General features: G+C 38.2%; 1 protein-coding gene across 1 annotated transcript in view; it reads right to left on the bottom strand.

The window, feature by feature from the left end:
- Nucleotides 1–25,979, bottom strand: part of LOC150091738 (ankyrin repeat and IBR domain-containing protein 1-like) — a 228,181-nt gene that overhangs the window by 170,950 nt on the left and 31,252 nt on the right. The window contains exons 3-5 of the mRNA XM_090369550.1: nucleotides 24,873–24,929; nucleotides 22,956–23,081; nucleotides 122–169 (exon numbers count right to left, since the gene is read on the bottom strand). Of these exons, the coding sequence (XP_090225676.1) occupies nucleotides 122–169; nucleotides 22,956–23,081; nucleotides 24,873–24,929 (231 nt within the window). The remainder of the gene's footprint in view (nucleotides 1–121; nucleotides 170–22,955; nucleotides 23,082–24,872; nucleotides 24,930–25,979) is intronic.

Here is a 25,979-nt window from a genome sequence, read left to right as displayed (position 1 = left end):
AACTTCAAATACAAAATAACAGCTCATGCTTACAAAGAGAACTGATAACAAAAAAGTCAGTAAGACTTAAATATTTTTTTATAAAAAATCAGTGAGTAAACACAAGTATTTACATACTCACCTCTTTGTTTTCAAATATAATCTCAATTTGATCCTCTGATGCCCCAGTCTATATAAAAAAAGAAAAAACATATAATTGTATGTATGAATTCTAAACAGCTTTGAGATTTGATATTTAAATTATAATTAAATTCTCTGCAAATTACAAATGACGAGTGAGTGGCATAGAAATTTTTCTTCTTTGTACAAATAAATGTGAATTAAACTGACAGAATTATATTTCAATAAATTACCCAAATCTGGAAAAAAAAATATTTTACTGAAAGTTACAATTCAAAATATGCTCACTGTGTTGTCTATTCTTCTTAGCATCACTATTCGATTTTATTAATTGTTATTATTAATTCTTACCCGTGTTATTATTTTTCTTTTGATATTCTTTCTTCTTATTATTCTTTTTTTAAATTAATTCTTAATTAGTTGTCTAGTTTCTTATTTTTTTTTCTATTAATTTGTTCTGCTGGTGCATTCAAGCTCTGAAAGGGAAATGTGTTCCAATGAAATGATCCATTGAATTTACATAATAATTAGTATTATTATCGTTATTAATAAAGGCAAATTAATGAAAGGAAGTCAGGCTTATTCAGCATCAGCCTTAAGGAGGGGAGAAAACTGCCTTGTTTTCCTCCAGGTATTATATAACGCTTCCTTAAATTTATAGAAACTCTAATCCTACAAGATTTGGTAACAGTTCATTTCAAGTTAATAATCCTATAATCCTTTGGCTAAATGAGAATTTTCTTATATCCAGTTTACATGCATGACCTTAGTTTGTGTCACCTAAAAAAGAAAAAAATATATATATATCTCCATCATTTATTTAATCAAGCATTACAAAGCCTTATGAATTCTCAAGAGATATAGTCCTGAGACTGCAACTCACATAACTGATCTCTCGCTCCCCCTTCCCCAGTGGTGAGCTATAGTGGGCTCGCATGGTCTCACGAGAGCCCATTGTTATTTTTTTTGAAAATTTGTGAGCCCATTGTCGAGACGATCATTTATTTTACAAATGAAATCCTGGATGCAATTACTGAGTATCCAAAGCAGAAACTACGGTGGGGCGAGTGGGCCCCCCCATCCCCAGCATTTTAATGGCGCAATCGACTGGCTATGTATTTTAAAATTCCTTCATTTTTGATTTAATTAGTCAAACCTCTGTTTAACGAACTTCTTTATAGCGAATTTTTTTGATTTCCCTTGGTAAAAATTAAAATAGTTTCCGTTGAACGAAGAAAATTTCAATGTAACAGATGGATTAGGAGAGACAACTTTGTATGCACTGTTCTCACCTCTGGCCTCGAGGCAATTTAGGTAATTAGAAAGCGCGAATTAAGGGTTAAAAGGAATTACCATTTCAGAATGTTAGTGTTGTCCGTAAAACCTATGCAATCATATACTGAGATGTCGCGCTAGTCAATATGCTTTCCATAGCCACTCAGAGGATTAAGAAGATTCCCAACATGGATAATAGCCTCTGGTCAAGCTGTGTTGTGGTTCCCGTTTACTCCGACAAATGGGTGTACGTTTTTTGGAGAAGTGTAAAAATGTCTTAATTTTTACTTTCGCGTTTGCCTTTGAGGGCTGTTACTTCGCCAAGTCACCTTATACTTTTTGTCACTACTGTACTTGTAGTGTGATATTCACTCCGTGTATAAGGCTGTTTCTTTTTTTTTAGCGTACGCCCGTTGGCGCCACGCTAGGGAAAAACCGCAGTTGAAATACTATTCCATCTTTATGAGTCGGGCTGATTCACAGCAAAAGATCGTTACTCGATCAGATCTGACGAATATCGTGGATGCATTATTTATAAAACTATGAGAAAGTAAATGACTTTGGTCAGAGGAAAGAGAGTAATGACAATTAAGAAACATATTTTAGGGTGAAATCTGAACCTTATAACTATGGGGTGATTGTTGTCTGGAAATTCCTTGTGTTGGGGAACGCACTTTAGATCTAGTGACTACCGCTGGGCATTCTGAAAATTTCACCCCATGCAGATGTGAGGTTCCTTTTTCTCCTCATAAGTTCTTTTTTTTTTTTACTGTATCAGGTTTCCAAAATAACAGTCCCTGGGATTTTCATTTCTCCACGAAATTGGTGTTTTGACCAACAGAAGCGTAGGAAACTCTAAAAGAGGGGACATATATATATTCAGATGAGAGACAAAGAGAGGGGACAAAAAATGAAAGAAGAGAACGGAGAGATACAGAGACGAAGAGAGTCTTGTCCTGTGCGAAGCACTTCTTTTTTCTTAAAGCTATCTCATCAAAAACATCTTGAGAATCTTTTGCTGCTGGCTCCTGTTCCTAGATGCTCATTCCTGAATATAACAAAGATTATTCTGGTAAGTCTCACCCTATATTTACGACACGATAGTTTAATAAAATGAAAGTGTCAGACATTCATATCTGACTCTTTTTTTAATAGAGTTTAATGAGAAACATCTCTCCTCATAGGAATATTCACTAAGATAGCATCAATCTCACAACACTTAGAAAGTAGAGTATAAAATTCACAAGATCCATTTGTATTAATATAACACAAGTTATGACTGTTAAGTCTGTATAGTACTTACATATACACCCAGATGCTCAAACTGGAGGATGAGTGTTGGCTCCGAGAGTACGAGCAGTGCCAATTGAAGACCACATGAAGAACACAGACATGTTTGTACACATGTATCATTAGCCTTATAGTATATCATTTTATCCTTTTTGATAAGAAATAGAGCTCTTATATAATCATATAAAATTATATAACCATATTATTTTACACCTGTTTTGTATGCTAGAAGTAATAAACAACGTTTTGTTTAATCATCCTTGCCTCTTAGCTATTCTCTTGCTATATCCACAGCACGAGTTTTATAGTAAAAGAATCATAGTTTTGCGACATTCTGAGGTCTAACTTATGGGAGAATTTCAGAATGAAAAATACAACACCAATTTTGTTGTTGCGAGTCTATTCTCCACATTTCCGAATAGGTCTTGAGAACACGAGATTATTGTCCTAGTATATAAGCCACTAGTCAATCATATAAGACATAGGCGTTTTCGGGAACATCAATATTAAAGAATAAACTTGACTGAAAATTTTGTTATACACATTTCATCTCGAATAATATTAAGAGTTGAATGTCTTAATCTCAAGTTGAAGAATGATGGCCAGACAAACCCAACTCTTGTCTGGAACAGAAGTGAGTGATCCATGCCTTCCAGTAAATTTCTCCTGTCTATGTTTACTTGGTCACAGTAGCTGAATATCCGTGTGATTCTGACATTTTGCACAGTATTCAAAGACTTAGTGACAGTAGCAAGTTAGAGGGGAGTGGGAGGATTGAGGCAACTTAGATATCATATAAACTTTACAATGGTGAAATGCTGGCAGATTTTGAAACTTTGTCGAGTCTTTCACTGCGCAGAAAATGTTCTAAAATATAATGACATATAGGCAATAATAATTAAAAAAAACTGTATCACCAATTTCCAAAAAACTAGCGCGAATTAAAGATGATTGCTAAAGAACTGGATGTGGAAACTATAAAGATCAGTCGTGTGTTCGGGCCACAATCAGCAGCTTGTAGCTTGCGGACAGCAATTTGTGGGTTGGAGGAATTATCCCACTTTGTGCAAACATTTTAAATTAGAAATTAAATATTCCAGATTATTAAATCGAATTTTAAATTTGGAATATCTTAACCATTTAGCCACTAATGATCGACATCCTGCAGGAGCTCTCTTACCTTTCAGAAACTTTACAGAATCACAATTGTAAAGCATACAAATTAATAATTCGAACTATCAATGCTATTGATAATTTGATAAATTTGGAAGGAAATTATGAACATAAAATTGAGGGCATATTGAAGTGGAAAGAATTTGAAGGAATGAAATTCGAAAGGAAAAAAATTACTTCGTGACAAGTTATTAAATGCATTGTTTAATCATTAAAGGATAAGTTATTATTATTATTACTAGCCATATAGTGCTAGGAAGCCTGAGGCTTATGGTGCACTAGCTAAAAAAAATTTCCGAGTTACCGAGTGAGAGAGAGAGAGAGAAAGTAGAAGGGAATCACCAAGAAAGAGAAGAATGATGATATCCAGCTCGGGACTCTGGGTGTGCTAAGCCCATACTCACCAGATGTGAGGCCCTGGCCATATGCTACCCGAAATCGTGGAATGTGAAAGGACTTTCGTCTCGGTGGCAAGACGGTGAAAATGAATAAGAAATTTAAGTTTTCTGATAAAATATGAAATAAAAGTTAATGATTTTGTCAAAGACAGTTTATCTTTAAAATCGAGTGAAGTTACCTTTTCAATTAAGAAAGCCAGAGAATATCTTTGAAACCATTGCGATTAGCAGTGCTGAAGTTGAGTAAGCTTTCAGCATAATACAGGAACTCCCCGACTTATGTAATACTAGACTTACGGAATTTGACTTTACGTAAGTTTTTGGTGGCCGGTGCAAACTTAAAAAATTCGTGGAAAGGTATTCTGCATCCCACAGGAATAAATGGAGGTATAGCGAAAATATCATAATGTGAGTCCAATAACACTTTTTTTTTTCTGTAATTCGCTCCAAGACCTCAGAAGTTGAAATTTTTGCTATATTACTAAGCTAATTATCTCTCTAAAAGGTAATTTTTATAATGGAAATTGCACTACCTTTTCATCGTTATCATATGTTCCTGTTTTAAGAATCAGTTTTGAAAGTCTTTGGGATATATTTCTAAAGCACTTTGGAGGTCACGACCAAAAAAAAAAAAAAAAAAAAAAATGGTTTGTACTTTCCGGTTTATTGGGCTTTTCTGTTTGTGCATCTAATTATAAACGGGTAGTAAACTCGATCTTATTTCATTTGCGATAATAACGATAACTGGAATTCTGTGGACTTTTATGTTACGATATTATGGTGAAATGAGGTCCCTTTCACTGAAATCTTCAATCATACAAAAAACAAATTTTCAGAAACATTCCTATTTACTTATTATAATGGTTAAGGGAAAGCGACCAACGGAAAGTGCAAGTGCTGGCAGTGCTAAGAAAAGAAACAAGGTTAATTTAGAAATGAAGATGATTAATTGAGAATTACAAAGCACGACAAAGTTTGTCATCTACTGCAAGTGTCTTGCTGCTTCAGCGGTGAATACTATTTTAAAGGACAGTGTGTGTATATTACAGTGAGCAAACATGTTAAAGGATCAATGCATTTAAGATCAACAGTGAACATAAACAGCGTTCAGGTGCTATAACGAAGATGGAACAGCTGTTAATAATATGGATGAAAAATCAGATTCAGAAGCGATGGCCTTTGAGTTTAATGACTATTCAAGCAAAAGCAACAAGTATTTCTAAAGATATTAAGGATCAGCACGGCAAACCCCATCCCAAGTTCGTGGCAAGCAATGGGTGGTTTAATAAGTTCAAGCATCGCGCTGGTTTCCGCAACGTTAAAGTATGCAGTGAAGTTGCCAATGGCGATTCTGCAGCTGCAGAGAAATTTTATGATGTGTTGGAAAAAAATTATTGGCGAAGGCAGCTATTCAATCCAGCAAATTTTTAAAATTGACAAGATTGCTCTGTATTGAAAAAAAAAATGCCGGATCAAACATACATTGCCAAATAGGAAAATACAATGCCAGGTTTCAGGGCATCAAAAGATAGGGCCATGCTCTTGCTTGGGACTAATTATACATTAAAAGATTACAGATTAAAACCACTGCTTGAGTACCATTCTGGAAATCCTCATGCATTTAAAGGCATCAATAAAGCTACCCTACCTGTGCATTTCCGATCGACCCAGAGAGCATGGAAACAAAATCTCTCTTTGAGGATTGGTTTAAATTGCTTTGAGGATTGGTTTTCCCAAGGTTGAAAAATATTGTAAAGACGATGTTCCTTTCACAATTTTGCTTCTATTAGATAATATCATACACAACCGGATCTGCCTCTGGATCCCACCCTGCCAGAGGGCACCGTACATGAAAAATCAATGTTTCTCAAGGCTGCTCTGGAAACACTGTTCAAGGAGCAAACCAATAGGGTGACCACAGGGCTTAGAGCCCAAATCGTCAACTTGTGGAATAAGCTGGATACACTCCTGATAGAAACTTTCCTAGAGAGTGAAAGAGCAACAACAAAGCTCCAGGCTTATATTGATTGTGGGGCGAACAAAATGCCACAGCGCGTCCCCACATACGCCCAAGCGCTGAGGACCACAACAATAGAGCAAAAGCCGATTCCTGGTGCCCCCAGCAGGAAGAAGGGCCCCCTACTACAACGCCCACATCTGGTCATCTTAAGGCCAGCCACACCAGAGACTCACCATACAAGCGAAGAGGTGAAAAACTCGGTAATTACTAACCTTGGTGAAGATTTTAAAACCACCAGAATAAAATCGATGAGGAAGACTCGCAACGTCAGCGTCATTATTGAAACTGAGACATATGAAGAGGCAAATAAAATCATTGAAAACCAGAAAGTGCCCTCCCTGGGTCTCCATGCAGAGATCCCCAAGAGAAAGGGACCGAGTATTGTAGTTTATGACACTGGAAGTGACCTCTCTCCAACCCAACTACAGGACGAAATCTACAGAAGAAACCTGCAGCACGACATTCCAGATACTGACCCATCGGTGCTGATCACACCTAAATACCAGACAAAACCCAGAAGCTGTAACGCCACAAACTGGGTGATATTGAGTTAGCCCAAAGAGCCTGGAAGATAATCAGCCAACAGACATGCATTTACATCAATCGGGGCAGCCACCACTTTAGAGAGCACGTGGCTGTGCCCAAATGCTTCCGGTGTTGCCGATTCGGCCATACCACACAAACATGTGTGCAACCACAAACCTACCCAACTTGTGGGCACTGTGCCGACATAGGCCACAACTACAACTCCTGCCCTAATAAAACCGCCCGACCAGTGTGCGCAAACTGCAAAGCCTTAAAACTACGAGCAGATCACTCCATTAGAGACAGAAACTGCCCCGTCTACATAAAACGCCAAAGTAATAGTCTGTGCAGATGTTAACTGCAGGTCGCCGGCTTGGCACAGTGCAACCCCTGACCGACGTGGTACTACTAACGGCCAGCGCCTCGAAGAATTCCTCACCAACAATAGCCTGGCAATACTAAACCAGCTGAACAATCCACCAACCTTCTCAAGCACATTATGGGAAGCAACAATAGATGTAAGCTTTGCTACCCGCTCCATTGCTGGATATATATCTTTGTGGAAGGTCAGAGAGGATTGGACAACCTCTGACCACAGAGTTATTACATTCCAGATGCACCGTGCCCTTAACAGACAACCCACACCTAGAATAACCATCAACAGATTTGCTGTGGACAAGGCCAACTGGGAACAATTTCAAGAAGCACTGACTGGCTCTGCCCAAACTCTTGACTATGCAACTCTTACCCCAGACCAACACCAACGCGCCATTGTAAATATAATTATAGAGGCTGCAAACGCAACCATCAAAAGGAAGAAACCATCCCAGGCGCGGTCCCCTGGTGATGCCCGGAGCTTCAGAGACTCCGACACGAGGTAAATACACGCAGGAAAAATTTTCAACGAGCAAGAAGATCCTGGCCGGCAGCACAGGTGCAGGTCCTCAGGCAGCAATACCGTGAGGTCAGGAATGAATACACCGCCTTGATCAGAACACGGAAGAAACGATCCTGGGAAATGCTAGTTTCAACTACTGGGAACAAGTACCCTTGGGGGATTGTATATAAAGTCGCAATAAACAAGCTACCCAAAGGAGAGGTAGTTCCCTCAACTAAAACACCTGCTGGCTTCTATACAAAATCATGGCACCAATCAATAGACAATATCCTCAATACCACCTTTCGGCAACTCCCGACAGCTCACTCCCTGGAGCAGCTCCGTCTCTGCGAAGAAAACGCAAACTACAACCCAGTAGAACGCGAAGACCCATTCACACTAGCAGACCTCTACTTGGCGACCGCCAAAATACGAAACAAGAAAATGCCTGGTGAAGACTATCTGGAACCAGAGATCGTAAAAAAAGGCCGTAGAATACATCCCAACAACTATCCTAAATCTGTTCAATCACTGTCTCTCTGCAGGCTACTTTCCTCACGACTGGAGATCTGCACGGATCCGACTGATCTCGAAAAACCCGACAAAATCACGGGAACTTCCAGAGTCGTACAGACCTATAGCACTATTACCGGTACTGAGCAAACTATTTGAACACTTACTCCACAACAGAATAGAAACCCACTACCTAGAAGCAGGGCTACAATCCCCCAAACAATTTGGCTTTTGTAGAGACTGCTCCACTGTAGACGCCTTGGAATGCATAATAACCGCAGCTAACAACTGTAACCGCAAATACTTCCTAATGATCTCTGTCGATTTTGCCGGGGCATTTGACTCACTCTGGTGGCCAAGTGTCCTCAGCAGACTCCGGGAGGCAAATATCTCCAATAACCTGTACCACTGTATCAAAACCTACCTATCTGATAGAAGGATCTCAGTATGTGCTCCCTACTCTCAACTTACTCAGCCTATCTTCCGGGGGTGCCCACAAGGTTCAATCCTGGGGCCACTCCTTTGGAATCTGGTGATGGACGGCTTCCTCAATCAGAATCTCAATGGGGCAGATGCACAAGCATTTGCAGACGACCTCGTCCTGATGCTGGAGGCGGACAGCCGGGCACAACTGGAAGCCACTGCAAACTGGGCAATTGACTCCCTGCAAACGTGGGCGAAACAGAACCACCTAACAATATCACCAACCAAGACATCCTCAATACTCCTCAAGGGTTCTCTCGACACAAGAAGGCCACCACAAATCAAAATAGAAGGAACCACGATTAAACTAACTACAGAACTAAAATACCTCGGAATCGTATTGGATAAAAACTTATCCTTTACCCCACATCTCATCTATCTCCAGAGAAAGATCAGGAACTACTCAGCCCTCATAGCAAGAGTCACACGAAAAGATTGGGGACTACGGAAACGGACCTTGTCTCTCTTTTACAAGGCTTTTTTCATCCCTGCCGTCTCATACGCTGCAGGAATTTGGTACAACAAAGCAACCACGGCTGTGAACAAAAGGAAATTAGAATCAATACAGCGTAGCATCTTGCTCACCATCACAAGAGCATGCTGCACTGTCAGCTCTCATGCGCTGCAGGCCCTGGCAGGATCACTCCCCCTGGACCTGGAAATTGTCCGCTGCGGCATGCTCTTTCAACTGTCCAGAGGTAAAAGTGTATCCTGCATTGGCTTCACTACCGATCCAGCCAACAACAGCAACATAGAGAAAAAACGTCTTATCAACCATCTCCGGCAAACCTGGCAGTCCCGATGGGCAGAATCAACTAAAGGCGCCATAACCCGGAAATTTATCCCGGACATTACCCAAGTCTACCCCCACCAGCCGGCCTGGTTCTCACCGGGGCTCTACACCACCTTCCTTCTAACGGGACATGGTTCCTTTAATGCCAAACTTTCGACCTTCGGAATAAAAGAATCACCACTATGCCACTGCGGTGAAAATCAGACATGGACACATCTGATGCATGAATGCCCCCTCTTTGATGATATAAGATGTCACTTGATAACAAAAATATGTTTCAACCCGAAGGATTGGGAACACCTTGTACTGTGGGAGGAGGAGTACTACAGAGCCTTCTCGAAATTTGTGCACGAACTGTTCAGCAGACTACGAGCATTACCACAACTTCCCTGAACTCGACACTGGAACTCTGACAACTGAAACGGACAACAATGACAAGAACTTTACTAGATGAGATCTATATCCCCTTAGTGACACCATCCCACACTGACATCCTGATTATTGGAACAGCAGTGGATGGGATCCTATCCCAACACTGACCAACTAATGGACTGTACACTGTCACGGACCTGACGAAGCCACAGTTTTGCTGCATACACGCCACATTAGTGATCTGAGCCGGCTCCCTTGTTCGATCCTTTCTTCTCCCTTACCCCGGCGGGGGGAGGCAACGGCTTTCCTGTCTCCTCCCCTCCTTGCCGACCCCACTCTTCCTTCTGGTGGGGTATGGGCATGCCCCACTGATTCCACCTGGGGTCGTCTTCCCTATTGACCCCATTCTTCTGTCTTTATCCCCCCCAGTCTTCATTTTCCCTACCCAACTCTATCTGTATGCAAGCGAATGCCCTACATGCCAAAAATAACCGTGTCTAAATTACGCTGTTCACCCACCATTTTGGCTTTTCCAATTCTAGCGCAATATTCCCACGCAATTTTTTTTTAAGGTCCTAGCCACTGAAATCCCAGGAAACTAGGTGGCAGGACCTGCCAGAGTGCAAATTTAAACTAGTGGTTACCTGGTCTGCCTCCACAGGGCGAAGTGCGGGCAACGTTGGACCTCAGCTGGGGTCCAGCGGCTAAATGGCCAGAAGAACAACGGTTCATAACATAACACACTCACATGATCCACACACTTTTAAATCTCTGGCCTTCCCAGTGAACTGGTACACTCACAATGAAAGCAACGCGGAGATGGGGGAAACCCCTGGTGCCGTTAGACACTTAACACACTTTGCACTTTGCACACATCTAGATGATTTCAATTCGAACGCAAGAGTCATATTTCTACCGCCAAACACAACTTCACTCATCCAACCTATGGACCAGGGTGTTATTTCAAATTTAAAAGCATACTATTTATGCACAAAATCTGCAGTAGAGGATGAGAAAAATTTTACGTTAAGAGACTTTTGGAAATCTTACAATATTTACCAAGCCAGTTTAAACATTAATAAGGCCTGGGCACAAATTACTAAAAGTTGTTTAAATGCACATAGAAGAAAATATATGCCTACGGCCTGTAAAAGACTTTGAAGGGTTTGAAAAAGACGAATGATATGAAGAAGTTACAGAGAAGATTGTAAAATTTGCAGAGCTACTTCAGCTAGAGGCTGATGCCAAAGGTGTGGAGGAGTAAATAGAGGAAGAAGAGAAGGAATTATCTAGCGAATAACATATTGACTTGCAGGCAGCAATAATGAAAGAAGAAAATGCTGACGAAGCTCAAGATAAACCAAATAAGGAGGCCAGAAGCTTCATCACAAGAGAGATGGCAATGGCATTTCGTGAAATTGCATCAGCAATGGCGAGGTTTGAGATGATGGATCCTGAAAGCAAACCAATTTTATATGTAAAATATGTAATTATACGTTTTATGTAATTTCTTGTACAGTATTAGTTATTTTATGTTAAACCCCTAGCATTGTCGCTGTTATGGGTATTATTGCATTAGGCAATCATGTAACCATTCACTGCCTGCAATAAAGATATTAGATTCTTAAAACTTAACAGAGGGGTGAATGATATGCTTGCTTGCTACAAAGAAATCTATGAAAAGAAAAAAGCCACCGCCCAGTCATCCATTAATATGTTCTTTCGTAAGGTTCAATGGCCGATCCCTTCTAAATCTCCACAGCCCTCAACCTCCGCAGCGGCATACTTATCAGCTGAAGACGTCAATTCTGGCAACGATGCTCGAAAGACAAAACGTACTGACATTATGCCTGTCTCATCTCTTTTTCTGTAATTTTATACTTTTGAAATTTTTCAAGTTGCATGCTTTTGTAATTTTTCCTGCGCATGAGATAAAAAATTGAATAAATACAAAAAAAATAATTCTATTTACATGCTCGTTGAACATTTCTTTTTTGATTCAATCAATTCAGCGAGCACAGTTGCGAGGGCTGCACAGGCGTAGAGGAAATTCCCCGACTTACGTGGCACTTTCTGCGGAATGCAACCCTTACATAAATCAGGGAGTTCCTATATTGTGACAATTAAACACACTGCAGATTATGATGACCATACATCTAAATGGAAAACCATTGCTTCAATTTGATCTGGATCGTTACGTCAAATCATTCCTCTGTAATCATTGCTCAGCTATTCAGCTGAGCAGAAAATCGACAACAAATATTAATAAAGAAGTAAATTGTATATGGAAGTTTTAGAATAAATTTTTCTTGAATATTTGTGAAATAATTTTTTTTCATGTAATCTGTAATTTTTTGTGTACTTTTTCAAGAAAGTTTGTTTTTTTAAGTAATATTTGTTTTTATATTGTGGAATGTTTTGTGATAGTTTTTGCATTATTTGTGATATGGGAAATATTTCATGTTATTTTTTATTCGTAATATTAAAATTTTATCACAAAAAAAAATGTATTCATTATATTTCCGTAGTTAAAAAAAAAAAAAAGAAAAAAGTTGCGCGTGTTACAACATGCACAGTAGATGGTTTATGCGAAACATCCTTCGCATTTCTTTTTAGGTACTTTGATTTGTATATATCGATTACGAAATAAAAGAGCTTATTTATTGTAAATATTTTATTGATCATTCACAGATTTTCATAATTTCTGGAAGATAAGATATAATGGATTTATGATAATTAAAGTAAGTGATGTATACTTGCGAGTGCAACGTATCTAAATATCTCTGTAAAACAGCACCGATTGATGTACCGATCTTGTAGTTGAAGTGACATAAGCAGCTCTTAGGGGAACCTAACAATGGAATGTAATGAAAATGCGAGACGAAAAAAGAAATTGACAAATATTTGTATTGTTGCAATCATACTTACTGCAGTAGTAACTTCAGGAAGCATGGGTGCCTCCGTAGCCAGGTGGGAAGGAGCAGCAGTGTGTAGCACATACTTCTTGATTAGATCGGGGTTCGAGCCCGTCACCACCAAATACGGAGGATGCGGAAAGGTCAGGGAATGACCACCGCATATCCCGGTGCAATATGGTCTTAGTTGCTAATGCTCCCAAATAACAAACAAACAAACAGGAAGCATGATTGCGACGTTATACTATTCAAAAATTCTAAAAAGTTAGAACTCCAGATACTGTTGTATCCAGCTATCATGGTAAGGCGTACACACTGCATACACACTACATGGAGAGTCCAAGTAGTGTGTATGCAGGAAGCATGTCGAGGCCATGTTATGTCAAGGATCTGGGTATATTCTTACCGTGTGTATGCCATATCCAAAAATTTCAGAGGCATGATGACCAGGTTTTTAAGTTTTTTTTATTTTTTTTTTAGATAGACCTAGGAATGTTTTACACATTCACTATTATGCATGGTTAAGGGGGTAATAAGCCACATCTATCCAACCCCCTAAATCCACCCCTGACTCAAGATATCATACCGGTCATGAAAAATGCGTCATGCGCTCTAATCACACTACTAGTAATGCGAGTGTGGGAAGCGCCTCTAATGGAAGCCGCGGATGACGTCATTTCTGTGACCGATCAAATTTACTCTGTAGAAAGTCGGAAAAACTGCCTCCCCATTGTTAAAATATTCACAGCTCACCACTGCCCCCCCCCTCTTCTATCTATCTGAATGCTTCTTTATATATGCTTCTTGATTAGACCGGGGTTCAAGCCCATCACCACCAAATACGGGGGATGCGGAAAGGTCAGGGAATGACCACTGCATATCCCGGAGCAATATGGCCTTAATTGCTAATGCTCCTAAAAACCAAATAACAAAAATAACAACAAAAGCTTCTTTATATTAATAACTAACCTTATTGCTTTTCTCTGCACTTTTTCCAGTAGCTCCATTGAAATAGGAGTTCTAAATCTGTATATAACAATCAACATGTGGCTTGACCAAGGCTTTAATTATTTCTTTAACCACATTTCAAAATTCTTGCACATCATATAAAAAAAAGCAGCATGTGTACTGTACGTACGAAAGATGTTTTATTTTATGTGAAAACATCTATGATGGCACTAGTGTAAACCCGTTTCAATTTTTGAACAGTTTGATCGAAACTTACTTACACTACTTAGAAGGTTGATCATCCAAGTTTCTTGCGAAGACTGACTAACTGGTTAAAATAAATTTATTAAAATAAATAAATGTTATATAAAAAGTAAGCCGCAGCCATTATCAACCCACTGAAGGATGAAAGCCTCCTGAACAATTCATGTTGAGGGAAATGGACCATAATCTGCCACGCTGGTCGTGCGGGTTGGCAGATCGACCATATTTAACAACCGGCTTGAATCCCGGTTCACTCAAGGAGCATGTGCTACTGCACTCCTGCTCCTGACCACTTGGCTACAAATATATACATAAGATAAAACAGAGATATAAATAAGATAAAAGCAATAAAATACAATAAGATAAAAGTGTTAAAATACATAGAAGCTTTCCAGACAAAGTGCTTCTTCATCAACTAGTCAGCGAATAATGTACTTCAATATATATTTATGGTTACAATAGCAAAAGTCAGCTGGACATGATCATGTATCATGAGTCTGGTGTCGGTAGAAAAGAATTACGTACACGTGATGACTGCCATCACTCATCGCACTGCAATATGGTACGTTCTATAATAGGGTATAAGTGCACAATCCGGACATGTAATGCGATATACGGAACCACTCCGTAGGAAAGGAGGAACAGGTGTTTTCACTTTAGAAATAACAGACTCATTTTCTCCCTGGAAGTTGCACACATTGTATATGATGGAGATGCAAAATCCTAACAAGACATTCCGATACGCCCGGATAATAGGGGATGTAGGCAGTGAACCTACTGGTAATGGTTTAGGAGGCTTCCGGATAAGCTACTGTATAATCTTGCTACCTCTACTCTGCCAGATAGTGACTGGAGAGAGTCCAAGTAGTGTGTATGCAGGAGGCATGTCGAGGCCATGTTATGTCAAGGATCTGGGTATATTCTTACCGTGTGCACGCCATATCCAAAAATTTCATTACTTCATACAGCATGTTCCACCACACTTTTTCTTACTCTTGAATACACCATGAATTGTCAAACTAATAGAGCAAGCTTATCTGCGAAAAGATCTAAACCTCCCAAACACTTCCTCGTTCATTTCCCAAATATACGTGGTCTCAATTCTAATCTCAAAGATGTCCATTTCCACTTGCAGTCGGCCAAACTCCATGTACTTTTTCTGACAGAATCTCAGTTATCGGTTAACTAAACTAATCTCAGTTGCCCAAATTATTCGCTGTATGATTCCTTTCGCCTCAAAGGTGGTACTTGTGCATATGTCTGTTCTGATATTCCCTGTCAGAGACTTGATAATTTGGAATCTCCTCTTTTCAATCTTCTCTGGCTTAAAATCTCTCTACCTCTGTGTCAAATTCATCTGTTATCTCTACCATTCTCCCAACTCCGCTAATCACTTGGAGCTCTCTGACTTCCTCTCTTTGCAACTTTACTTTCTCCAATCCAACTTTCCTAACTGAGGTAATTTTCCTTGGTGATTTTAATGTTCATAACTCCAGCAGGCTTCCATTTTCTAGTCACACTGACCCAGCAGGTCGAGATGCTGAGGCTTTTGCAATTACTAACGACTTTCCATAGATTGTTCATTTACCTACAAAGATAACGGACAATCCTAACCATACAGCCAACATGTTTAATATTTTTCTCACAAACAACCCTTCTAAGTACACGGTCAAAGAGAGTGGTCCTTTAGGCACCTCAGATAACAACTTGGTAATTATCTCATCTCCCGGAGCCTTTATTTCATGGCTATTACCAACCTCGTATTGTTTATCATTACAAGAATGCAAAATGGGCTGACCTGCGAGATTTCTTTTCTTTTTTCCTTGGTCAGATTACTGTTTCAAAACTTCTGATGTTAATGTTTGCTCAGATCGTGTCAGTGAAATTATTCTTGTAGGAATGGAATCCTTTATTTCACAATCCACTTTAAAATCTCATCCTTTATACAAATGTGCTAAGGATGTTCAAGAGAAGAACGTTGCATATCGTAATTGGCTTGTTTCCAATCCTTTAGATTCATTTTCTGCCTACACCAAAGCTTGCAACAATTGTAAAGCAGTTATTAATCAGTCCAAACTAGATTTTGAACAGGCTAAGAGTAGAAAACTTGTTGCTTGCACTAATGGTAGCCAAGCATTTTGGTCTCTTGCCAAAGCCATTGGCCAGAACTTTTGCCCATCTCCACTCCCACATCTGTCAAAACAAGATGGTTCTGTTGTCACTTCAGCCAAGGATAAAACTGACCTGCTAGCATCCCATTATGCTTCCAACTCTTGTATTAATGATCTTTGTAAAACAGCTCCCACAATTCCCAACATACTCCATTCAATGCCTCCTGTGGTCTTCCGCCGTGTCAGTCAAAATCCTTCTTCTGTCGTGTCAGAAAGATTTTGACAAATCTTGATGCTAAGAAAGCTCCAGGTCCTGATGGTATTTCTCCACTTGTTCTCAAAACCCGTGCTAATGAACTTACTCCTGTTCTTTGCTGCCTTTTTTCACTTTCTTATTCCAAAGGTGATTTCCTTCTGCTTGAAAATTTGCTCATATCCAGCCAGTTCCTGAAAAGGGTGACAAATCTCTCCCATCCAATTACTGTCCCATTGCAATCACTTCTACTCTTTCTAAAGTAATGGAGAAATCAATTAACCGCCAACTCTTAAACTACCTAGAAACCTTCCGTCTGATCAACGATCGCCAATGTGGATTCTGTCAGCGTCAATCCACTAGTGATATTCTGGCTTATGTTACCCATTTATGGACAAATTCAATGGAAAAGTTTGGCAAAACAGTTGCTCTTCACATCTCAAAGGCTTTCAATCGTGTTTGGCATAAAGGTCTTCTAAACAAGCTTCCATCTTATGGTTTGCCAACTGTTTTTTTGTAATTGGTTATCCAGTTTTTTTCTCTGATCGTTCACTGAGGGTGATGGTAGATGGCTCTCTGCCTTCTAACTTCTGCTCTAATACTGGTGTCTCTGAAGGTTTAGTTCCTCCCCCCCCCAATCTTTTCCTCTTGTATATTAATGACCTTCTTCTACTGACTGGAAATCCTATCCATAGTTCTGTCAATGATAGCACATTGCATTCCAATTTCCATTTTGAGAAACCTTGCCCTGCTCAATCAGCTTCAACTTCTCGAATATCTGCTACCAATTCCTTAAATGCCGATCTCCAAGTAATTCTCCAGTGGGGCAAAGACAACTTAGTTGATTTCAATCCTTCTAAATCTCAGTCTTGTCTTACATCTCGCAAAAAGGATTTCTATGCTTATCTTTGGTGACACTCAGACGTCTAGGCAAAATGATATATCTCTTTTGGGGATTATCATGACTTTTAATCTCTCTTGGCACAAGCACATTACAAATATTGCTTCCTCTGCATCTAAAAAACTTGGTTTTCTCTTTCACTCTTGGTGTTAATTTTTTTTTCAAACAGCTGTTCACTCTGTACAAATCGCAAATCCTTCCTACCATGGAATGTTGTTCCCACATCTGGGGTGGTGCCCCCAAAACCTCTCTCAGGGTTCTTGATTCCATTCAGAAGAGGGCAGTTAGGTTAATTAATGACTCATCTCTAACAGTCTCTCCACTTGCTGTCTCATAGACGTACTGTTTCTGCTGCATGCCTTTTCTACAGATACTTCCAAGGGCACTGTTCTTCTGAATTGGCTTCTAAAATTCCTGCTCTCTCTTTCAGAACAGTTCGAATATGTGCCCCCACCAGCCAACAACCATCTACTGTCCAACTTCAAACTCACAGAATCAACTTTTCATCTTCCTCGTTTATTCATTCAATTGCTGTTTTTTTGGAACAACCTTCCTTCATTCGTATTTTCTGAAAATTAGTCTACAGAAGTTCAAGCCTAATGTTAATAAATATCTTCTTTCGTCTTCTCAACCTCCAACCCAAGCATGTTACTAAGTATTATAGGTTCTAATACCTCTCGTGTTTGGGGTTTTCGTAAAAAAAAAAAAAAAAAAAAAAAAAGAAGAGATAAATTCATTGGCGTGAGGAGGGTTAGACTGCGTAACAAATTCGTGAGCCAGAAGCTCACATCTATCTGAGGTGGATAGCCGCAATTTGAAAGCTCTGCCCTAATTTTAGATATCTCCAATTTCCTGTTTCCTATTGAAATAGGATGCACCCAAGCATCTAAAAATAAATTGCAGTGTTACGCAAATGACCAGGGGTGTGCTCAGACCCATAATTGGTAAATTGACCTGCGCATATTGGCTTCCTAAAAACGGAAGTTACTAAACGTGAATCCACGCGTTGGACTAACACATCCAAAAAGGAAGAGTATTATCAACCTCTAGTTCAATCATAAACTGGATTATGGGCAACAAGGAATTAAGATATTGCAGCAGTCGAAGTTCCAATCCCCGGGGGGACAACTGCGAATATATCATCAACATAACAACACCAGAGAGTGATAGGAACAGGTAAGTTCAAGAAAATCTGACTCTCAAGTTCTGACTTTAAAATTGTGGCTATCCACCTAACGTTCTAGACAGATTTGAGCTTCAGGCTCACAAATTTGTTACGCAACCTAACCCTCCTCATGCCAATGAATTTATCTCTACCGCCTACATCCCCTATTATCCGGGTGTATCGGAACATATTGTTAGGATTTTGTGTCTCCATCATATACAATATGTGCAACTTCTGGGGAGGAAATTAGTCTATTGTTCACCTGTTCCTCCTTTCCTACGAAGTGGTTCCGTATACCGTATTACGTGTCCGGATTGTGGGGAGGTGTTATGTAGGTGTCTGGTAGAAGATTGAAAGGCTGGGTTTCTGAGCATGAGGTGGCTCTGCGAACCGCTAATCTAATTTTGAATGCTCCGCAGTCACTGCAATTTTATAGCTTTATAAAAAATTTTATTTAACTTTATTTTTAAATTTAGTTATATCCTTACAAAAAAGTAAAATTCCTTAGCTAAATGCAGAGATATATAAGTGATTAGAATCTTCAAGTCACTTATTTATCACAATTAAAACCCTACTACTCCACCGCACTACTTTTTATGTGTGCCAAAACACCGACAGAAGGATCTTTTGGCACAAATATCGGATGGAAGCCTCCTCAGTGATTCATGTTGAGGAGGCTTCTATCCTGCAGTGGATTGATAACTGCTACAGTTTATTTATTTTTTTTTTTATTCGTACCGCTATTGCATCGGAGTGTGAAGAAATTAGGTGCCAACTCAGAATCCTGATGGGTGTTTATGAGAAACTGAAGGGTAAGGTAGGGAGGTAGGGTAGATGAAGGGTAGATGCCATCAAAGGAATTAATATAGGGGGGGCCTATCAAGCTCTCAACTGATCAACTCAATGCCAGAGCTAACACTTGTGCATCACACTACACAGCAGTAATCTCCAAGGGAGAATGCACTGGTCCCACAGGAGGTGGTTATTGTTGGTGACTCTGTCAGGGAAATGGGAAATACATTGTGCAAGAAGGATAGGTGGAATAGGACGAGAGTATATGTACCAACAGCAAAAATATATGCTGTTGTAGAGCAGATACCATCTTTTAAGGGCACAAAAGGCATTATTGTTGTACCTGTTGGCACTAATAATATTAAGAGTACTGAGAACTTTCTTAACAAGAATGTGGCAATGTTGGGAAAAAGCCACAAGTTAGGATTGAATTTGAAAGTGTCTGTAATTCTGCACAGACATGACAGAAGGGATTTATGCTGAGAGCCTTGTCAATCAATTTGGTCCTGGAGAGTGTGTGCACGGCTAATGGGGTAATAAAATTTTTCGTGGTCTGTGCTTGTTAACAGAAGAGACTGTTTTTACAAGGATGGGACACACTTGAATAGAAGGGGGTGCAAGAATATTTGCTGATGCTATTAAGGTAGTGATAGGTGGATCAGAAAACTGCTAGCTTGGGTGAGGATAAACAGACTAGTAGCTTAACTACAGCCTTAGGCAGAGGCAAAAGTGATTCTTGCACTGCTACTATTGGGATACATGAAGCAGCCTGGAAAGCAAGGTGCCTGAGACTTCGAGCCTTAATGGGTCATCTGACCCACAATATTCCTGCAGACATTGCAGGAATATTGGAAATATGGTGTTCTATTGGGAATGAATGTTCTAGCAGAAACTACTGAGAATGAATAGGTGAAATGGAAAGTGTCCTTTTCTTTTGGTTGATGCTGCATAAGCATGTCTGGAGGCCACATTTTAGGAAGGATGTAGAGTTGTACAGAGAAGGGCAATGAGATTGGTGAAGGGAACAAAGGGGTGCTCTTACCAAGAAAGGCTTCAGTTCTGCAAATTGCAGCATCTCGAGACAAGGAACCTGCAAAGTAATCTGACTGCAGTGTTTAAGAATTTGAATGGATTGAGCAAGCTCAATGCTGATGGAATTCTTCCTCTTTTTCAGACCAAACACAAGGGGGTACAAATTCAAATTGAGGAAGGATGATTGCAGAACAGATGTGTGTAAGTTTACCTTTAGTCAGCAGGCTGTTGATTGCTGGAACAAACTTCCATCTGCTGTTGTGGAAGTTGATAGTTTAAATAAATTCAAGTCAGAACTGGACAAACTATTGGGAATGAATAGGTGAAATGGAAATGTCCTTTTTTTTTTGGTTGATGCTGTATAAGCTTGCTTTCTTGCATCATTGCCATGCCAATGCTAATGATTTCTCTTTAATAAGCCCATGCTGTGTTTCTTGTACCATTAATTTCTGTAGAATAGTTCATTTTCAGTAATGCATTTCATAATTTTTTCTGCCACAAAGTTTAAACTTGCAAGTCTGTAATTGCTCATTTCAACCTTGTATCCAACTTTGTAATCCATAAATTTCCAATCCATTGAGACTTCATATATGTGGGTCCAGAAATGTACCCAATATAACAGATAAGTGTTCTGTTCTGCTGTTTCCTTTAATATTGTTGCATAAATCCTATCAACCCTTTGTGTCTTTTTCACATTCAAGCATGGCCAATTTCTCTACTGATCCATCTTCATTGATCACACAGTCATTTAGTTCAAATAGCCATTATCTGGGCCAAAGTATACTATCAAGCCTAAAAAAATATTCACATGTAAATGCTGATCCAAAACATGTATTTGGCTCATTAGCTATCTGTCTGTTTAGGATCAAAAAGCTATATTCATATACGCTAATGGATACACAACAAAAATTAAGAAAGCTACATACTACAACAAAAATTAACGAAGCTATATACAGCAAGCCCCGTTATAACGCAGTTCGCTTTATGCTGATTCGCTATAACGCTGTTCTTATACTATAACCCATATCTGACTATAACGCTGTCACAGATCACTATAACACTCTTTTACAGATTGCATTTTTGGCATATTTAACGAAATCATTTCATTTGATGGAGTCAATAGCTTGAAAATGAATAGCAAAACATCATTAAAACTTTTCCAATGCTCAGTGAAATTTTCTCGCATGCTAATTTAATTGCAGTACAGTGACTTGTTACGTAGTTCCGAGATCAACATTTTAAAAAATTATCTAATATATTGCTTGTAATATTTGCGTTATATGCATTTATCCTAAGTCTAGTCATCACTCAATTCAGTATTAGACATTGTGCGTAACGGACAGTTTACTCGAACATTGTATCTTAATTAATGCAACCAACGCAGTTACATTTTCGAAGAGTTAATAATGGCCGATAAGAATGAAAAAGCAATAATGTCTGGGCGCAGTACGAAGACTATAAATGTAAGAAAAAGATTGAAAATTAAATTAGACGTTTTGAAGCGAATCGATTCCGGTCAACGACAAGCGGATGTATGCCATAATTTAGGACTCGCAAGTTGGACTGTAAGAACAATTATAAAAAAAATAAATAATTAATTTTAGCAGCGGGAAAGATAGCTGTTCCATTGCAAGCAACTACAGCTACGCCGACTATTAGGATTGAAATGGAAAGACTTTAACTAATTTTATTGAAGATAATATCCAATGCAGAATTCAGTTAAGTTAAATATTTGAGAGAGAGAGAGAGAGAGAGAGAGAGAGAGATTAGCCAATATGATGATCTGAAGAAAACACCTAAAAAGAGCCGAAACTTTCAAAAACGAACTTAAAATTATTGAAGAGGGGTATTATGTGTTATACTTCTCAAGTTTTTAACATAGATGAAGCAGGACTTTTATGGAAAAATGAATGCCTAAAAGAAGTTTCATATTGAAAGAAGAAAAAAAAAAACATGCCAGGTTTCAAAGCAGCGAAGGATCAGTTGACTTTATTGTTAGGTGGTAACGCTGCAGGGGATTTAAAATTAATACACCTTTTAGTATATTTGGAAGAGAGCCAAAGTTCAACCCAAAATCGACACATTTTTCAAGATTAAATTCATCGATTAAATTAAATCAATTAAAATCAAATTAGATCAATTAAATTCATGATTTTAATTGGAATTTTAAGTTTAATTTCGATACGTAAGTAGTTACCACATAATTATATATGTATGTAATGCAGAATATTTTATATGTACAAATATTTGAATATTAAATATTTTGACCAACATTTGTGCATCTTTTCACTACTGTTTATTATTGATTAGGAAATATCCTATGGCACCGACCGCAACTCACAAATACATATATTACCTTATGGGAATGCGGCGCTCGCTTAGAGCGGATTCACTTAGCGCTCTGTTTTTCCGGAACGAATTATCAGCATTAAGCGGGGGTCATCTGTACAAAGGAAATTTACTTACAAGAACAATAAACAGAAATATGGGTATGAATAATGAAACATTACAAAGGAATTTAACAGTACAGTTCCAAGGATATATTCTTCAATCTACATACAGAATGATTTGTTGGCAGTGTGGGTCAAACTAGCAATTATGATTTCAGATATAAACTATTTTAAACAACAGGTATGAACAAGTTAATTTTGCAAGAAATTATTATTTTACTCTAAGTAGGCATAAAACAATTGTGACATAGTATTAATTTAACATTGAATCCTTTGTTATCTTACTGAAAAGACCATTTTTGATTCCAAAAACTGAGCAATATCTTCATGACCATTTTTTTCAGCTAAATCACAAGCAGTATCTTTATCTCTGTTTTCGGTAAAGAGTGGGGAACCTTGAATGACTAGAAGCTAAAAGGAGGAAAAAGTGATATTACAGTAAAACAATTTTTTACATAATTTAAATTCATAAAATTTCTAAAGAATATTATTATATTGCTGAATAAATATGAAGGAAAATGTAGTTCTAAATTCACTTTCTTTCATTTACAGAGTCATTCACATATTCTGTTGTCATATGGAAAGCAATTTATTGTTATCCCATATACATAAAGCATTGGACAACAAGTGTAAATTGTATATTTAGTTCCTGATAGTTGAGTATCTTGCAATTTTAATGATTTTCCTTCTATTTATATTATGTTATCTTTTTACCAAAAATAACTTCCAGGTATGCAGAATTATTACAAAAGAGTTTTACAACTTTTTACACTGAAAGCAGTTTGTATTTAAAATGAATAAAAAAATGACACAGGAAATAGTCAAAATCCTATGGGTATTTTTTTTTTTGGTTTTTTTTTGCCCAGTCGGTAAAGTCATGTCTGTTTCTACAGAGGTGTTACTTAATAACAAAAACAGTAGAATTCATGGTGCAAAGAAATCATGGTGAATGTTTTGGTTTCCTGAAACTCCTCAACAAGCACAGAGATAATTTCACATTTGTCACAACAGAAATCCTACGACAGACCTGCTGTGTAAAAATGACACAGAAACTTTATGTGTACAGGATGATGTGTGATCCATGCAAAGAAAACAGGCAGGTCAATTGTAAGCAACAAAACAGTGGAGGAGGTGAGGCAAATGTTTCTCAGAAACCCACTGAAGTCAGTAACACATGCAAACCATTAACTGGATATGCCAAAATCAACTCTCTGGAAAGACTATAGAAACATCTGCAACTGAAAATTTACAGATATCAGGTATTTCAAGCAGTCACTGATGAGGACAAATTGCATCAAAACAATTCCACAAAGACATGATGGCACGACAAGATGAAAGCAACCTACTGTGCACATCATTTTCAGTGATGAGTGCACCTTTCATGTTAGTGGTAATGTATACTCATTATTTTCATTTATGGAGAAGAGAAATACCATATGACTACTTATAACACATTCTTGGCAGCCTCAAAGTCAATGGGTTCTGTGTTTGACTTTAGGGAAAATTATGGACCTTTCTCTTTTTTTGTGAAAAAACAAAACTTTGCTCAGTTTGTTTATTTCAATGTGCTCATGAATTTTCTACTACTAAAAATCAACAATGATCATCTTAATGAACAATTGTGCCTTCCTACTGGTAGAAGGTAAAGGAGTGCCTGGATCAGCACTTCACGGATAGGTAGTTGGTCATGGGAGTCCAATTCATTGGCCTCCACAATAATGAGACTTTATGGTACTTGACATTTATCTTTGGGGCTCTGTGAAAGAAATAGTCTATCAGACAATGTTACCAAAGAATGATGATGAACTGAAGGCCAGAATCACTGCTGATGCTGCTGCTGTAGCAAAGTCATCCCTAAGAAACTATGGAAAGTTTGACAGAACTTAAATTCAGTGGATTGTTTGGCAAATATCTAATGATGCCCACACATCAAAAATTTGTAGTCCATTAAAAACTTTAGATATTCTTTTTAATTTGGCTTACTGTGTTCCTTTATTTTTAAAAGTAAACAGAACTAACAAAGATTCAAAGTTGTAAAGATACTTTATAATAACTAGTATATACTTGAAATTTATTTATTCCAAACAAACTCTTGCCTTATTTAGTTGAATACACAGTATATTTCTGTGAACTCTTCAGAGTAAAATTACAGACAGGAAAAAAAAAAAAAAAACACATGGCAGTACTGATTGTAAGGCTTACCTCCACACATTTCCTTAAGCCTGTAGCTGATGCATAATGTAAAGCTGTATTTCCCTCCTATCAAAATGTGAATTAATATCAGTATTAAATCAAATTTCTAAAAATAACTGTATTTGAAATCAAACAAACATTTTATACACTAAAGCCAAAATTTTATTATCAATCAACTTTATTACTGTACTTTTTGATTTGAAAAAAAAAAAAAAAAAAAAAAAGAAAGAAAAGAAAAGAAATAAAGCCTTTTAAAAAATTAAAAAAAAAATAAATAAATAAATAAGTTATAAGTACTGAAAACCTAATTATGTGTTTCAATGGATTAGAAGATGCTAAGAGTAGATACAATATAAAGGTTAACCCCCACATCATAGCAGGAAAAACCTTGTCCACTTGCCTGATGCAGAAAACCTTCAGAAAAAATTATTAGCATTAAGCATTAATAGAAGCATATGTTACAAGAAAGTAAGCTTATACAGCATTAGCCAAAAAAAAAAAAAAAAAACCTTCCCATAAAAGTTTATCCAGCTTTTCCTTATATTTATTTAAGCTATCAACTTCCACAACGACAGATGGAAGTTCATTCCGGCCGTGAATTAGGGTTGAATTTGAAAGTGTCTGAAATTCTGCCCAGACACGATAGGAGGGTGCAAGGGCGCAAGAATGTTTGCTGATGCTATCGAGGCAGTGTTAGGTGGGTCGGAAAACTGCTAGAGTGGGGGGATACAAGGACTAATAGATTAACAGTAGCCACTGGCAGAGGTGAAAGTGATTCTTGCACTGCTTCTACTGGAATGAGCCGCAGCCTGGAAAATAAGCTGCAGGATATTTCAGAGACTGCTGGGAATCATTGGGGTACAAATAAACACATAGGTTGTGTTAGGGTAGCTAAGAAAAAGAACAGGTGCATGTATACTTGCGTGTATACCAATGCTGGGAGTTTAGTAAATAAATTTGATGAATTTGAGGTATTGCTCAAAACAAAGGCAGATATTGTGGGGATTTCAGAGATGTGGTGTCACACAGATATAACGAATGCAGAACTGGAATTTGGGGAGTACAATGTCTACAGAAAGGATAGACAGGATAGGAAGGGAGAAGGAGGGGTTATGT

This window comes from Mastigoproctus giganteus, chromosome 1, assembly GCF_048544385.1.
Source record: "Mastigoproctus giganteus isolate SK-2022 chromosome 1, ASM4854438v1, whole genome shotgun sequence".
In the NCBI taxonomy this organism is placed as follows: domain Eukaryota; kingdom Metazoa; phylum Arthropoda; class Arachnida; order Uropygi; family Thelyphonidae; genus Mastigoproctus; species Mastigoproctus giganteus.
This window is presented reverse-complemented; position numbering and strand designations above follow the sequence as displayed.